Source organism: Lates calcarifer, linkage group LG17 (assembly GCF_001640805.2).
Source record: "Lates calcarifer isolate ASB-BC8 linkage group LG17, TLL_Latcal_v3, whole genome shotgun sequence".
Taxonomy (NCBI): Eukaryota; Metazoa; Chordata; class Actinopteri; family Centropomidae; genus Lates; species Lates calcarifer.
In genome coordinates this window covers 6,240,121-6,252,867 of record NC_066849.1, presented here as the reverse complement: position 1 = coordinate 6,252,867, position 12,747 = coordinate 6,240,121, and the positions used below count along the sequence as shown (strand labels likewise).

Below are 12,747 nucleotides of genomic sequence, written 5' to 3'. Positions count from 1 at the left end.
GATATAGAGCCCACTTCAGGATGAAATGATTTTCCGTATGAAATATAGACAGAGTGCATGACCCACCCAGACAGCTCTGTTATTGAGACAAAATGCTGCTTCTAGTGATGTGATGCCCTAAGGGTGGGGGGGGGGCAATAGCCTTCCTGAGCTCAAATGGCTCACCAGCTTTGTAATCTTGTTTCTTTCGATGAAATGCAATGATGCCCACCATTTTACCTTGCTGTTACTAACCTCTCCTTTTTTCACCTAATATAAGATTCAGTGGTACCCAGCCCATCTTACAGCTTACAGCACAGGAGAATGGATGCTGCTCCTCTTGTTTTTCTGAGCTACTGTTGAAGCAGTGCCTGGGTTTGATCCAGCTCATTAAAACCCAGTTAATGTTTGTGCTGATGGCTCCGCAGAGACAGCCCGAGAGACAAGCCAGTGTTATTCCTGCTTCTGATGAAGCGTCAGCTCAAAGCCTTTATGGCTTACAGATGGGGGAAAATTCTCCAACAATACAATACCCTGCTCTGTAGGGATATCTTTAATTCACACACAAACATTCCCAATTTAATATTGTCAGTATGAAAAGCCTTTTATGGCGTGTAGCGTAGTATGTGCATGAGCATGTGCGCGGCTGTGTATCTGTGTATGTGTGTATGAGAGAGTGACTGTGTTGCGGTTGTGATGTTGTTGACAGCAAGAAGACATGTGGAACTTAGGAATTAGATTTGTTTTTGAGAACATTCAGAGGATCTCTGTTTTATATTCAAATGTTGTGTCAGTTACCCACCCTCTCTCCCCTGTAATGAGTGTTTTCTTACATTTGTATTCAATCATCTGCTGGGGATGCTCACACTCACAGCCACAGAGAAAACTCATCCTCCATGTGATTCAGATATTGTCACAAAGAAGGTGTGCAAGGCACAGAAATAGTTTTTTTTTTTTCTTTATCAGAATAAATATGACATTTCTGGTACATTCTCAGTGAGCTGCTGTGTGAATTTTAAGCAAGAGCACCGGGAAATAAATATTCTGCCCTAACATTTGCTGTTGTGGGTTATTTCACAGGCTGTGTGGTATCTTAGAGAGGTTCTGTTTGAGTGTTAAGGTCAGATAAGCAGTCTTTGTGTGAGGCAGTCCCAAAGCAGAAGACAGAGGTCAGCGTGCAGAAAGCCTCAGGCTGGAGGAGATGCTCAAATCTGCTCACATTAGTCTTGTGAATGTGACCTTTTCCTTAGATGTTAACATGAATTTGTTGACTTTCATGTAGTTCATTACAGGATTCATTACAGCATGTTATGTCAAATCATCAGTGTCACTACTTCATCAGCATGTCTAGTATTGATTGCACCATGGTGACTGTGCAATTTGTAATTTGTATTTGAGACTGACCTCTTGACCCCTGTGCGCAGGTGTAAAGGGGCCTCTCACTATGGCCTCTCAGCAGACAGGAAGCGTCGCTCGCAGGAGGGCGAGTGCACCGACAGCACATCGGAACTCACCATTGCCACGCTGCCCAACGACGGCCCCACCTCCGCCGCCGTGGCCCTCCTGTCGGACGAGCCGGGTCTGGTCAATCCCGCCTTCGACCCGAGCATGGAGGACAACAGCCAGTCGGGCAGCACGACCAGCCTGGCCGCCCGCAGCAGCACCAAGAAGAGTGAGTGTGAGTGGGCGCCTGGATGTTTGCGTGTGGTCACGTTCAGTCCTGCATGATGTTAACCTGAAGATTTCTGATGAGAGAGAGCGAGAGGGAGTGTGTGTTTGCCAGAATGACAGACTGAAAATCAATAGAGAGTAGAGAGCTCTCTAGTCACAGTTACATAGTCCTCCAGTCAAAACCAGATGCAAGTGATCTATGTTCATACATGCATTTACACCTGCAGGCCCACAACGTATATAACCCAGCCACTCGGTCAACCTCGAATACAGTCTTTGTTTTCCCTAATGGTCTCTGATAGAAATCCTATTAGCCAATTAGCTCCACTGCCTTGTTTTTTTCACCAATCCATAAAATCTCTCTTTGTGGAAAACCGTAGAGAAACAGAGAGAGAGCAGGTACAGTATGCAGCCATGGAGAAATGGGAGGAGAGGTAGGTTAAATATAGCAGATGGAAGTCTGTTTTAATGCCCAATGACGTGATCGCAGCTCTCCTTCCATCTCTCCCACCTGTGAAACCAGGAAGCAGTCACGAGTGTTTTCCTCCGCCCCTCCATCCCTCTCACCACCCCCTAACGTGAGCACACAGCAGCGGGGACACCAAATGACGCTGCACCAGCACTTTAGGCCCAGCCGGCTGAGCACCCACCACCACCACAAGCGCCACTACTGCTGAACAAGCTGTCAGCTCTAGAAACGGCTGGCGCTTTTAAAGAATAATGTGGCTGTCAGGAGCCCTCGCATCTCCCTGGGCCCGCAGAGGGAGGGAGGGGTGCTGCAGAGGCTCACTGCCCTGTGCTCAGTGCAGCCGGGCAGGGGCTGCTGCCTCTCCACTGCAGCCTCCTGTAACCTGTCTTTTTCTGAGGAAAGCAAAGTACCAGACGAGTCTCTCTGGGAGGGTCTCTTTTGGACATAGTCACTAGAGTCCATGGTGTGTTACATCACTGCTGTGGTTATGCAACCATGCAACTATGCTCAGCAAAGACTGAGTTTATTAATTAAACAGCCACTGGTTGAAAGCTCCTCCATCCACAAAAAAGATGCATTACTGGGGCTTGTTGAAAGTTGCTCAACAAATAAACCTTGGAAGAAAAGGCTGGACTGGAGGCAATAATACTGTGGTGACACAGAATGATACATTCAGTGTTTCTCAACAAAATGCATTGTTTTCTATCAAACATGTCCAATGCATTTCCTTCCTCATAAATATTTGCAAAGCTGATTTAAATCCTGCATTGTTTACATCCATGTTTGTCATGAACTTCTCTGTTACACTGAATTGCTAAAATTGAAGCAGGTCAGGTATCTTTATGGCATTCATTGTTTCCTTCAGTAGTTACATTCATTTAGGTTGCTGACTCGTGATACCCTGCATAAGAAGATTCGTCTGATTTCTACACATACACATTTAAAATTTGTTACCTGATTGCTATTCAGTATTGTCAGACATGCTGAGTTTAGGTATCAGCAATCCGTATAATGAGAGAAACTGCTCAGTGCATCCTTAATATTTACTTGTTACCAGACTTGTTCTTCACTGCATTTGTGGGCACATCGCTAATGCCTTACAGCACCAAGTGCCAATCAGGAGAACAGCATGAAACTGGCAGTGGGAATCTGTCCGTGCAGGATACAAACAAACACACACCCACTCATAAAAACATCGCTTCATAGCGTTACTGGTGGCCACAAATCCAACAGGGTACCTGTAATACAATGCAAAATAATCTATGAAAAAACTGTGTTGGACAACCAAATACTTGGGGAACAGCATAATTACTACTGTTTATCTCACAGTCATCAAGATGAAGGGGAAAAGATCACTGAAAACTTACCACAGTTGTCTTGTTTATAGCATTTTAAAACAAGCAGTGTTTTGGCATCTGTTAAGCCTTAAAAATGGTTATATTACTCAGACTGAGTAATCCTGGTTCATACAGGTATTTAATTCAAATGACTTACTTGTACTTGCAGCAACAAATCAACACATACCTTTTCCTGTCTTTTCTGCAGTTCTGTTTTCAGTGTAAGTGGCCACTGAAGCCTGGAAAGGCATATGATTGGCTTTGAGGAGGCACATTCAGACATGTCCAGGCATGTTGAGAGTGAGGTCATCTATAAAGTGCCTCTCTGTCTCCCCTGTGTTCTTTGCAGTCAGAAATTTTGACCGCTCTTCCGTGAGAAGCCGCTCCTTCAGGAGGCTGAACCGGGCATTCAGTGTCCTGCGGAGGACCAAGAGTGGCAACGCAGTGAGCAATGAGACGTCTGAGGAGAGAGACAATGCCAGGAATTCCACTGTGCCGCAGGAAGGTATGCATCAAGGTCTCTGTCCTTCCTTAATGTGTTTGTGCTTGTGTTGTACATTTTGTGTTGTGCCTCGATTGTGTGATGTCACTGCTGCGTCTGCACTTGACAAAATCTCTGAAGAGGATTCTCAAGAGAGTGCTTAACATGCATGCGTGTTTCCAAATGTGTGTATTTGCGTTGTTCCATCAGTGTAACAGTAGCATATGTTTCTTTAATAATTCAGCTGCAGATTGCATAAGTCCATTGGTGAATCACTAGAGACGGATCAGGGAGAGTGGTAGCCTCAGGCACTCTGGACAGGGATGGGATACAGGAGGTCGCAGGAGACAAGGCTGATGACATCCTCCTTCTCTTCCCCACCTCTTGTTCTTCTCCTCTTCTATCCCATCCTTCTGCCAGTCATCTCCTTCTCCACCTCTTTATTCCTCGTATCCCCTCCTCCTCTCCTTCTCCCTCCAACACAGTCAGGGTCAACAGGTTTGCACCAACTTGATAGAGTGGTCCCCAGGGACAGCAGCGTTGTTGACATGGTAGATTCATAGTATGTTATGTAGGGAAGAAAATGTGCTCTAGAGGTATTTAATGTAATATACACAGCATGACCCTTGGTATGGTTAAAGCAGAGGAGGGGAATGGGGGAGTAGGGGAAATATAGCCAACTATAAGAGAGCTTAATGTTTTAGAACTGCAGCGTGATGGGAAGAAGAGAAGGAATGTGGTATTGCGTAAGAATGAAGGATGACGAATGATCAGGGACTAGATTATTCTCTGAGGCCAATACTGAGGAGGCTGAGAGAATAGATTAAATATTCATTGCCTGCCGCTGGAGAGACAAAGATAGACGGAGAGGATGGAGAGCGAAGTACAGATAGATCCATACAGAAAAAATGGAGGGAAGAGCGGATGCCAAAAAAAAAAAAAGAGAGGTAAGGAAACAAATAAAGGCATAGTGATGTCTCTATGGACGGAGGAGTTGGTGAAAATAAAGAGAAATGACAGGATGAAGAGAGACAGAGGTTGAAAGGGTGTGTGATGGAGAGATGGGAGGGTTACATAATAGCCGCAGGTCTCATCTGTGTTAATGTGCTCTCCACCCTTGGAGCAATCTGCTGTGATAAAGACAAAATATTGACTTTGGAATGGAGAAAGTGCAGCGTGAGTAGAACGAGTGACTGAGCCTATGGAGCTGGAGACACAGCCCACTGAGGAATAAGGAGAGAGAGAGAGAGAGGGGAGAGAGAGATGTTTTTCATAACCAAAAGAAAAAGAAATAAGACTAGAAATACATCTTTTCTATCATTTCTTGGCCAAAGCTGTTGGCCAAAACAGTCACAAAAGATCCCCACCCACTTCCACGTGGTCCAGTCCAGGATGTGTCATTCTGCTGTTAAGTGTAGTTCACCACTGGGCATGAGGGGAGGGGAGCTTGCACAATATAATGTGATAAAACTAGCAGAATTTTTTTTTTTTTTTCCCCAGAAATGATAGTTTACAATGAGGTTTTTATCTTATCATTTAACCAAGTAAAGTCCTGCTATTTATTTATTGTTATGGCAGAATCCCGTGTATTGACTGAGCTGCTTGAGCTCTGAGGTGTAAACAGAATTTTTTTTTTTTTTAAGTTATAATTTTGTGACACCAGGTGAGTAACTAGATTTCTTTGACTTTAAAAAAAAAAAAGAAAATACATGCACGCTCTTTCAATGAACATTTTCACAGTGCAGTGGTTGGACTATGCAAAAAGCTTGCGTGTATTATAGCTTTTCTTACATCCCCGCCCAAGTAATAACTTTGTGGAAATTTCAATTTGAGGGTTTTCCCAAGCATACTTGCTACAGATGTATGTGACTAATGATACAAACATCGAGTGGGATAATCAGCCAAGTAAATTTTCCCTCTTGGCTTGTACAAGTTTGTTTTACTAACCTGAGGGAGTAGAGACAGCTGGTTCCACTGCTGAACCTCTCCAACACCGTCTACCACTCTTTCTCCCTCGGTGCATCTCTCTTCCCCTCTGAAACATTCTCCCACTTCCTCTCCTGTTTTACTTGGCCGTTCCTCAAGTTTGGTTTTTCTTGTCATGTACAGTAGAACTAAAGTCATCCTTTTCCTTTTCACCCATCCTCTCCTTTAGTCCTGGCTCTTCCTCAGCTCCATCACCTGATCCCTGATGGTGAAGTTACCAGTATTAAGATCACGCGGGTGGATCCCTCAGAACCGCTGGCCATCAGCATTGTTGGCGGGAACGAGACCCCATTGGTTCGCATCCTCATCCAGGATATCTACAGAGAAGGCGTGATTGCACGGGATGGACGTTTGCTGCCTGGGGACATGATCCTGAAGGTAACATGGAAGCAATTACAGTAGTATCCCCATGTCAGTAAGAAGCAATCAAAGCTTTAATATCATTTTTATCCCTTGCCCTCTCAGGTAAACGGCATTGACATCAGCAACGTACCACACTGCTATGCCATGGCAACCCTAAAACAGCCGTGCCAACTCCTCCGACTTACCGTGCTCAGAGAACAGCGCCATCGCTACCGCTCACACTCGCACAGCCACCCACATGGTCACGGGCACAGCCACGATGGTGCCGGGGGCCACCCGTCTCACGGCCTACCCCACCATCCCCTGAGGGATGACAGCATCCATGTGGTTCTGAATAAAAGCACTCCAGAGGAGCAGCTGGGCATTAAGCTGGTGAGGCGGCCAGAGGAGCACGGAGTCTACATCTTTCACCTGCTGGAGGGCGGCCTGGCAGCTCGGGATGGACAGCTGTGCGTTGGTGACCGTGTGCTGGCCATCAACGGGCACGATCTCCGTTACGGAGCACCAGAACATGCTGCTCTGCTTATCCAGGTCAGTCAGGGTATGGGAAAGCTTGTAGGTCTTTCTTTAAATAAACCAGTTTAACTGAGACAGAAGGTCTTAGCATTTAATACAAAGTTCATAGTTGTGACACTGAAATTAGTCCACATGTTGTTACAGACCATAAACAACTGGGCTGTGTTCTTACTCAGAGTCCCTGAGGTATTAATGATAATTGTGGTGATTCAGGCTAATTGTGTTGTACTGTGCTGTTGTGTCTGCGTTCACTGCAGTTAATAGTATTTAATTGTGGTGATTCCCTGATGGACCAGGCCATGCGGCGGCCTCTGGTTCCTGGTTGATGCCAGTCAATGGTGGTGTGTTTGCTGTTAATCGTGGTTAATTGCAGTGTGTTTGCGGCTGACTGTGCAGGGTCTCTGGGCCCGGAGTTCCTGTCTGAGCAGTCTGACTGGCTCTTCTGGGTCTCTGTGGAGCCAAGATGGCCTCTCAGAGCAGGCACTTTCTGTCAGAGATTAAGAACTGGCAGGGAAGAAATTAAATTAGTCCAATTAAGGCAATAATGGGCTGGACTGGCTAATTCAGGAGTCAGCTCTATGCTACAGAGACCAGGGGAAATCTCAGAGGAATGAGAGAACGGGGGAGAGGGAAGCAGAAAGCCAGTCTGTGTGTCTGTTGGACCGCTTGCATGTGAATGTGTGAATGAGAGCTGGACAATTCAGTAGTAAAACTTTGAATTGCAAAGTAAGTTACATCTAGGTGGCAGTGAATTTAAACTACAACTGACTGTGGTTTTCCAGCAAATTTCCTCTTACAGGTCTGGTTCAATCAAAAAATAATAATAAAAAGGTTTTATTTGTCCAGATTTTGAGAATTTTTCCTTGGAGATTTTTGATGGAGTAAAGTGAAATTACCCTCTGTAATGCTCCAGTGACTGGTTTTAAAGGAACAGAGACTTTGATGAGAAGAAGAATAACACGGTTTGGCAAATATAAAGCTTCAGCCATCAGCCTGTTAGCTTAGCTTAGCATAAAGACTAGAAACAGAGGGAATCAGTCCGCCTGGCTCTGTCTTAAGATAACAAAATCTGCCTGACTGCTGGGCACACATAAGCGTAGTGTATATTGCCTCAGTATTAATTGCAACTCTGTCTAAACTTTATGTCGTATTTCGATGTTCTCTAGGCAAGTGAGGAGCGTGTCCACTTCATAGTATCTCGTCAGATCTGCCTGCCCACCCCAGACATCTTACAAGAAGCACCATGGGGCATGGATGGTCCCCCACCATATTCCCCTGTGGATATTGAGCAAACACTGCTGGTGAGCAGCACATACAGACACATACACAAGAGACAAGAACAGTACCAATACACAGAGAGGAGCTTTGTTCCACCGTCTCCCCTTGCCGTGATAAATATTCCCTTTCAGGTGCAAATGATCCATGGAGGTATTATTCTCCCATCAAAGCTGAGCATGTCATTCAAGCAGTAGAGCGGACAGTCTTCTCCTCTCACAGAGCTGTTGCATTCACATCAGCCATCTTTTTTTCACCACACAAAACATCCTGTTTGTCCCACAGGATGTAGAGTATCTTCTGCCATCCTTCCCCAAAAGCTCTTCCCCGGCCAATGAAATCAGCTTCTGTACATTATTGTCCCAAAAATGCACTATATCTCCAATCAAAAACACTATACACACTGGGCCAAATATCCGTAAAAAAAAAAAAAAAAGCTGTTTGACATTTCTGCAAATTGGCTGTGTTCTTGCAGAGACTTTGATGAACAGATTGATACCACCATATGTTTGTTTGGTCATTATGATGCCAGCTAACAACTGGTTACTTAACAGAAAGCCTAAAGATGGGATAACCGTTAGATCGACTATCAAAAGATAACAAGATCCTACCAGTGCCTCTATAGCTAACTATATAACACTGTAATTAAAAGTTACTGTGCCTGGCTAAGAAATAGTCCAGCATACAACACAACCACACCTTGTCGTTTACAGTTAAGTTTTGTGTAACAAACAAGATATAATGTGTCTCAGACATTGGTGGGCTTCAGAAGAGCTGGGAAGCTGATTTCATTACTTTTGGACAGAGCAAGGCTATTTGTTTCTCCCTGCTTCCAGTTTTTAATTCTGAGCTAAGCTAACCATGTCATGTTCACTGTACTGACTCGTCTGTTCATGTCAAATTACTCCCTTTAATATAGCTGCCACTTAAGTTGGCTACCAATGACTCTTGTACTGGAGAAAGAATCTCCACCATAACTAAAAGTTACCATTTTGAAAACCATGCAAAACCCCTACTACAGGCTACTGTCTATCTTTGCGTGAAGGTGTACATATTTACATATATAGTACACCACGCAATAATGTACTGCACACAACTTACACAACCCACTGCATATTGTGTAGGAAGGCACTTAAGTGTGGTCTGTGTTCACACAGCAATATCCACTGCCATGCCCTGGGGTCAGTCACGTGACAGCAAGTGATCACCCTCTGTGGGCGCTGCAGAAATGTGTGAATGCAGCACATTAGCAAAACAGCACAAGCTACATCCCATCAACCTCAATGTGTCCATGTGTTATTCATTACTACTCTACTCTCCTTCGCCCTCCCGCGTCTGACTCACACACTCGCCATAAATAAAATCTCAGTCACTTTATCCCACACAGCCTCGTTCACCAAACCAAACTGCACATCATGAAGTCTGTGAATTAATCAGTTTCTCTATATGAAACATGCACACAGACTGAAGAGGCATTTGAGCCGCCTGATGTCTCACCATAATAACCACCATATATTATACGTTAGCAGTTATGCTAATGAGGTCATTCATTAATTAGCAACTACGTCTATGTCATTGGACTCTTGTTCCCATAGCACAACATGGGTGGTTTTCATATGAATTCCCCAACCATTAACGGGCTATCGCAGGTCCCAGAGAAAACTGTCCTTATTAATATGCAAATGTGCTGCTCCAAAGTCTAATTACTTTATGTTTTCTATATAAGGTGCCCTTGGTGTAACAGTTGAGTTCATGTCATGTTTTGGTCTTGAATGATAGTGTTTATAAGAATAAAGGAAGGAGGAAGATGTAACTATGATAACATCAGTTATGAATGTCATGCATGTTTTAATGTCTTTATTGCAATCACAGTGGGACATAAACCCGCTGCTTTCAAAATTATTCAATCCAGTTCATTTATATAGCACCAGATTATAACATATATTATCTCAAGGCGCCTTCCAGAATAAGATCAAGACCTTGCAATATTATAGAGACTGTAAGAGCCATTGTTAATTTGTTTTATTTATTAATTTATCTTCTGTGAAGGACTCTTGTCAGAAGCCTGCGTGCTACGAGAAGACAGTGTCTCTGACTAAGGAACCATATGACTCCCTGGGTATGACGGTGGCAGGTGGCATGTCCAGCAGAGGGTGGGACCTCCCTATTTATGTCACAAACGTGGACCCTGATGGAGTGGTGGGACAGGAGGGCTCCATTCGCAAAGGTAAAGCAATTTACTTATGAACCTCTTGTTGTCTCTTTTTATGAAACAACTGCACACTCCTCCTCAATCCTGTAATTATCAAAATATTACTCATACTTTCTTATTACAAGGAAAGTCGTGTTCAGTGCTTACATGCAAATAATTACTCATTTACTGATTCGAGTATCTGTTTTGTGTGGTTGTCATTAACTGTTGTGCAAAGCAGTGGAGCTCACATAATGGCGGGCAGACAGTCATGGATTCGGCTTTAGTGATGAATACTTTGTCTATAACAGACGGGGTGATTGATGAACACTTAAGACTCGTGTTTCATTAGGAAGGTTATTCATCCAGCAGAAAACTCAGTGGTGCTGCTGTGGTTCAGTGCTCTACAAATTGGCTCTAACACACAAAAACACAAACAAATATTAGCATAGAAGTGCTCAGGACTTATTGTGTTCCAGAGGAGAAATCTGTGGAGTACTCAATTATTTTGTTATATGAAATCAGTCAGCTCTGAAATGGAGCAAAACATAGAGCAGCACACAAATAAGTGGATGTAACAGCAGCAGTCTTGATATCATATAGTGCAGTTGAAGGCGGGGGAGTAAGAGATTTTAGCCTCAACTGCTGATTCCAGCATATCCATCTTAAAACATAACCATATTAAGCCTGTCATTACATTCACTGCACCTTGCCTGAGGTTGTGTTTATGAGAGTGATGAGAGAAATGTTGAGTATAAGAGTAGAATAAAGACATCAAAAAAACTGAATTAAATTGAGTCTGTTTGTCCTGTGCATGGTTCAAGGTGCACATTTAATGTATTCATATGGGACATAGCTGCAGCTGCTGTCTCAATTTCTGTGGTTATGAAACATGTTTGTGTGTTGTAATAGACTATTCATTTGTATTTGCATATTTTCACAGGGCAAGCATGTCCTTTGAGTTGCTTACTAGCAGGCTGGACTGTGACGTCTGTTTTTCTTTGCACCACTTTCATCACTGGGAGGCTTTTTAAAGCACAGGTGGCCTTTGGTTTCCATCCCTTTGTGTTCCAGCAGGGAGAATGTTGAATATTAAATAGGCAGATGATGAGTCCTCTGTCCTGTGAGGTCTTTTGAAAAGCTATTATCAGGGCAGCCAACCTGGGCAGATGATGAGCTGTGCTGTACACCCCCCCACCCAATACCCCCCTTCCTGCAGGTGACATCTTGCTAAACGTGAACGGGGTTGATCTGACGGGGGTGACGCGAGGCGAGGCTGTGGCCAACTTGAAAAACACCTCCTCTCCCGTCGTGCTCAAGGTCTTGGAGATGCGTCCTCCAGAAGAAAGCCTGCAAGAGTGCACGTTGCCGCCCTGTCTAACACCCTCGCCCACTGATAGCACCAAGAGTCCGCTGCCCAATGACGATTATTCCCCGCTGTGGGTGTCATGGCTGCAGCTACCCAGGTGAGCATCCCTTGGTCTCCCTTTATCCACTCTGTATACATTTTAATACTTTTTCTGCTACTTTTTTTTTGCGGCCAGTATAATTTAAACCCCCACACTGGTCCCTCTGACCTCTTCCAGCTGGTGCCAACTGAAATTCTGACAGAGCCAGCTGGGAGAGGATGCTCATTATACTTTCAAAACTAACTTTTCAGTTCAAATATTCACCGCTATCATATCAGTAGAACTCTCTCTCAGATTTTAGTGGATGAATTTATCTCACTGCACTGTGTTGTCAGGTGGACAGTGGTATGCTGACAGCAAAAAACACCTGCTGCGCTTGCTGAAAGTGAAATAAAAATGTGTTTGTCCTCGAACAGTGAATTGATTAGGTATCAAAATTAAGTACTGAGCCACCATGGGAATCTAGTCTAGACCAGTGGTTCAACTAAAAGGATTTGAGTTTAATTTTCACTCAGCCCTGAGCTATCTGTATGAGACTGATAAAGAAGTCCCACCATTCTCACTGCTTCACATCTTCTGGGAGAAGTCACACCTTCATTCAAAGAGCTGCCAGGCCCTTGTCTTCTGAACACGGCTGGTTTCAGCAATCGAGCTACAGCACACATACTCACTATGGATAAGCAGTATATATAATTTGAAGATGAAGTTTAGAGATTAGTGAATTTAATCTCCCTCTTGGCCCATGCAGGCATCTCTACTGTTGCAAAGACATCGTCCTGCGGCGGAGCACTTCGGGCAGCCTGGGCTTCAGTATTGTGGGAGGTCAGGAAGAGGTCAACTGCAATCAATCCTTTTTTATCCGCTCCATTGTTGAGGGGACGCCAGCCTACAATGATGGCAGGATAAGGTATCGAGCATATATCACTTATAATTTCCCATGAATGATTTAGACCAGCTCCAACAAAAAATGTACTTGAAAGAACATGGCACTATTTTTCTAATTTTAGTTTGTATCCATCAAATAATTTCTTGGTACTCTATGTCTTCAGATGACCCATGTTATTTTACAT

The 12,747-nt window shown here is 44.1% G+C and overlaps 1 protein-coding gene across 6 annotated transcripts in view; it reads left to right on the top strand.

The window, feature by feature from the left end:
• The window catches only part of lnx1 (ligand of numb-protein X 1), a 32,948-nt gene that overhangs the window by 19,119 nt on the left and 1,082 nt on the right, over window positions 1-12,747 (top strand). For 2 of the 6 annotated variants that reach the window (XM_018670190.2, XM_018670194.2), the window contains 8 exons: window positions 1,404-1,657; window positions 3,806-3,973; window positions 6,093-6,301; window positions 6,389-6,817; window positions 7,969-8,103; window positions 10,127-10,304; window positions 11,488-11,734; window positions 12,426-12,584. In XM_018670190.2, the coding sequence (XP_018525706.1) occupies window positions 1,404-1,657; window positions 3,806-3,973; window positions 6,093-6,301; window positions 6,389-6,817; window positions 7,969-8,103; window positions 10,127-10,304; window positions 11,488-11,734; window positions 12,426-12,584 (1,779 nt within the window). The remainder of the gene's footprint in view (window positions 1-1,403; window positions 1,658-3,805; window positions 3,974-6,092; window positions 6,302-6,388; window positions 6,818-7,968; window positions 8,104-10,126; window positions 10,305-11,487; window positions 11,735-12,425; window positions 12,585-12,747) is intronic. The other 4 variants (XM_018670193.2, XM_018670195.2, XM_018670191.2 and 1 more) reach the window with 3 other exon arrangements.